The sequence below is a fragment of the Austrofundulus limnaeus genome, unplaced genomic scaffold (genome assembly GCF_001266775.1).
Source record: "Austrofundulus limnaeus strain Quisiro unplaced genomic scaffold, Austrofundulus_limnaeus-1.0 Scaffold4, whole genome shotgun sequence".
Lineage (NCBI taxonomy): Eukaryota > Metazoa > Chordata > Actinopteri > Cyprinodontiformes > Rivulidae > Austrofundulus > Austrofundulus limnaeus.
In genome coordinates, this window is record NW_013952406.1 from 6,558,657 (window position 1) to 6,561,580 (window position 2,924).

The following is a 2,924-nucleotide window of genomic DNA, read 5'->3' on the forward strand; positions in this document are numbered from 1 at the left end:
AGGCAAAAGGGGGTCCAACCCGTTACTAGCGTGTTGTACCTAACAAAGTGGCCGGTGAATATAGCTCACTAGCAGCCTTGCACCAATGACCTAGTTGATGTCATCATTTACCCAGAATGCTTTGCATGTAAATAAAATGGCTCCATCCGTGTTAAAATATATTTTAAAAATGTACAAAACTAAACAGCCTACAGTATTTTTACAGTCTTTATTTTACAGTTAAAATATATGTTTATCAAATAAAYTCTAATGTTACAACTAATCGGGGATCCCTTTAAATACATTTCAGGTGTTCTTTAAAATAAACCGCTTTGTCTTTATTGTGTAGAATAAATTGCTACTGGACTAATGGTGAAATGTGTTGGCATTTTTTGGGCAACTCATTTGTCTAACAGTACTTCACAGTTCTTATTACTGTACATGCTGCATTCTTTTCTTATGTGGTTTTAAAGAACCAACCTTCTGCTTCTCAGCTTTTCTTTAAGTCCGCTCTGTCACAGTCTCTACATTGTTGCCAGTGTTCGCGCTGCTTGCTGTCTGAGGTGGAGACCACTCCAAAGCCCTTTTGGTGCAGAACAAAAGGTTTGTACTGAAAACCGCTTCAGCACAAGTTCTGCTTTTGTTTGCAAAGCAATTTAAGATCCATTTAGATCTGCTCTTTGCAGATTAAAGCTCATAAAATGACACAGCAGGACGGTGTGTGAAACGAAGCAAGAAATAAAATCTGACAATACATGTCAGAAGCCTCTAGTGCGTCCTGAAAAATAAATCTGGATTTCTAAAGTGATTGATATCCTTACTGACTCTTTCAGCCATGTTTTAAATTAATCATGTGACTAGACTGGCTGAAAACAGAGCATGATGCTTCTATATTGCTGTCTAACTGACACTTTGCAACAAATATGATCTGATTCTATTAATATTCACAGCACTGGCTAAATATACACAATGCCCCAAACAAAGCCAAAACGGCTTTGGACCTTCTGGTCAGAGAAAATGTCTGTCATGTTTCTGTCTGTTTGGATTGCTCACAGTCTTTCCACCAGGTCGATATTTGTATGTGTCCTTCGCTCAATGTGCTTTTTGTGTTCCTTTTCTTGACAATGCACTGCAAATTCAGAAGAGGCAGACTGTAGGTATTAAAACTACAATACTAGCTGCATGACCTCTTGTCATTTTTGAGTTTTACCTGAATTATTTATTTATTTATTTATTTATTTATTTATTTATTTATTTATTTATTTATTACTTGTTAAGTTCTAGTTTGTTACAAAATTCAAGATCCAGTGTGTTCTGCTTTTTGAAACCATTACCTCCATTTCAATTTCTGTATGTGGCATTGTATCTGTCTTATCATCTCATAAACTTCCATCACATTTTTTCTTCTCTCTCTTGCTTTCCATGTTTCATCTGTTTTTTTTTTCTCTACTTTTCTTCCTCCTCGCAGCTTTCTGCTTGTGTTATGGAGTATTCATGTGTTTTCTCCATGTCTCTCCGTTTCTCTGTGTGAAGGAGATGTGCTGTTCCAGATGGCCGAGGTCCACAGACAGATCCAAGTGCAGCTAGAGGAGATGGTTGGTATTCTAAGCTTGAATGATTTTTGGGTGTGTGTTTTTGTTTTTTATTTTTTTTACAGTGATCTGCTGCATTCAAATTAAATTCGAACAGAACAAGGTGCTGTAACAATGCCCACCTAATTCAGGTCAGTGGTATGGGTTTGCTCCAGGATGTTCCTGGAACGGCTTGCTCGGCCATTACACCATCTTCTTAATTCACTAACATAAATGACATTTAAATAAATGGCAACTAAATAAATGCAAACTGACCTTAAATGAAAACAAACAAGACTAAATAAATTGGACTTATTTAAAAGTTGAACAAAACTGGTCTTTCAATTTTTAATTTACTTTTTTTGTCCAGTAAAATATCAAATATAGTAAAAAATAAAAAGCTTGTAGGTCGTATGGTTATGACTGGCTGTGTCAGTGGAGCATCATTTTTGGAGCTGGTTGCTACAAATGTATTCTGTTTGAATTTATACTGCAATCATCAGAGCATCCGTGTCTTACACCAAAACATCTGAGATTTGATCAAAAGGGGAAAAATCTTATGCATGTTCAGAAAATAGGTTAGCGGACATCCGCAATGTTAGTTTAGTCTGCTCGTTGCTTCTCAGCGGCAACATGAATAAATCTGATCTGTACCAGAAACATGTGCCAAAAGCTCCTGCGCTAAAGGCCCTGTCACACTAAGACATTTTAAACAACTTATGCCAACTTATGATTATTTTAAAGACATCTATATAGAAGATGGAATTGAAAAAAAATCACCTGGAAGCTTCTTTCAGGTGTGTACATACTGTAATTCTAAATTGATCAAATATGCAACTTTTTTTAGCAATTTAGACATAAAAATGTTTTATAAGTCAGATTCTTAACCCATGGGCCGGCCACGACCGCCACCTTGAGGACCTCAAAAGAACAACAGTTTTTAACTTTGGGCCGCAGAGGGCCGTGGGACCGCATTGATTTTGAATGAGGTGCAATACACTCTCTCACCACTAGAAGCAGTAGTGCGCCACTCAGTTGTTTAACAAATTTTTTAAAATGTAGAAGAACCTTAGAAACCTGCCAAGAATGGAAACCTATTCTAAATGAAAAGTAGAAGCAAAAATGAAAGTAACTCGACAAAAAAAACACCAAAGTTTGTCACGAATATGAAGAGCAGCTTCTGTTTTTACCAGGCAATATTTAAAAGTTCAAAACATTATCAAATACAGTTGCAGATACAACTACATTTTAATTTGCTTTAAATTAATTGTCGTTTTTTTTGAATTTTGAATGTATTTTAAAGAAATTTTAAACTTGTCAAAAAGCTGTTGTTACTGTTATTGTAGGTCACTAATATGAAGAGCAGCTTCTGGT

At 35.9% G+C, this 2,924-nt stretch overlaps 1 protein-coding gene across 1 annotated transcript in view; it reads left to right on the top strand.

Annotated features, from left to right (window-relative positions):
- Nucleotides 1–2,924, top strand: part of LOC106530072 (brain-specific angiogenesis inhibitor 1-associated protein 2) — a gene marked incomplete at its 5' end in the record, with an annotated part of 67,188 nt that overhangs the window by 37,122 nt on the left and 27,142 nt on the right. The window contains 1 exon segment of the mRNA XM_014025636.1: nucleotides 1,513–1,574. Coding sequence (XP_013881090.1) covers nucleotides 1,513–1,574 — 62 coding nt within the window.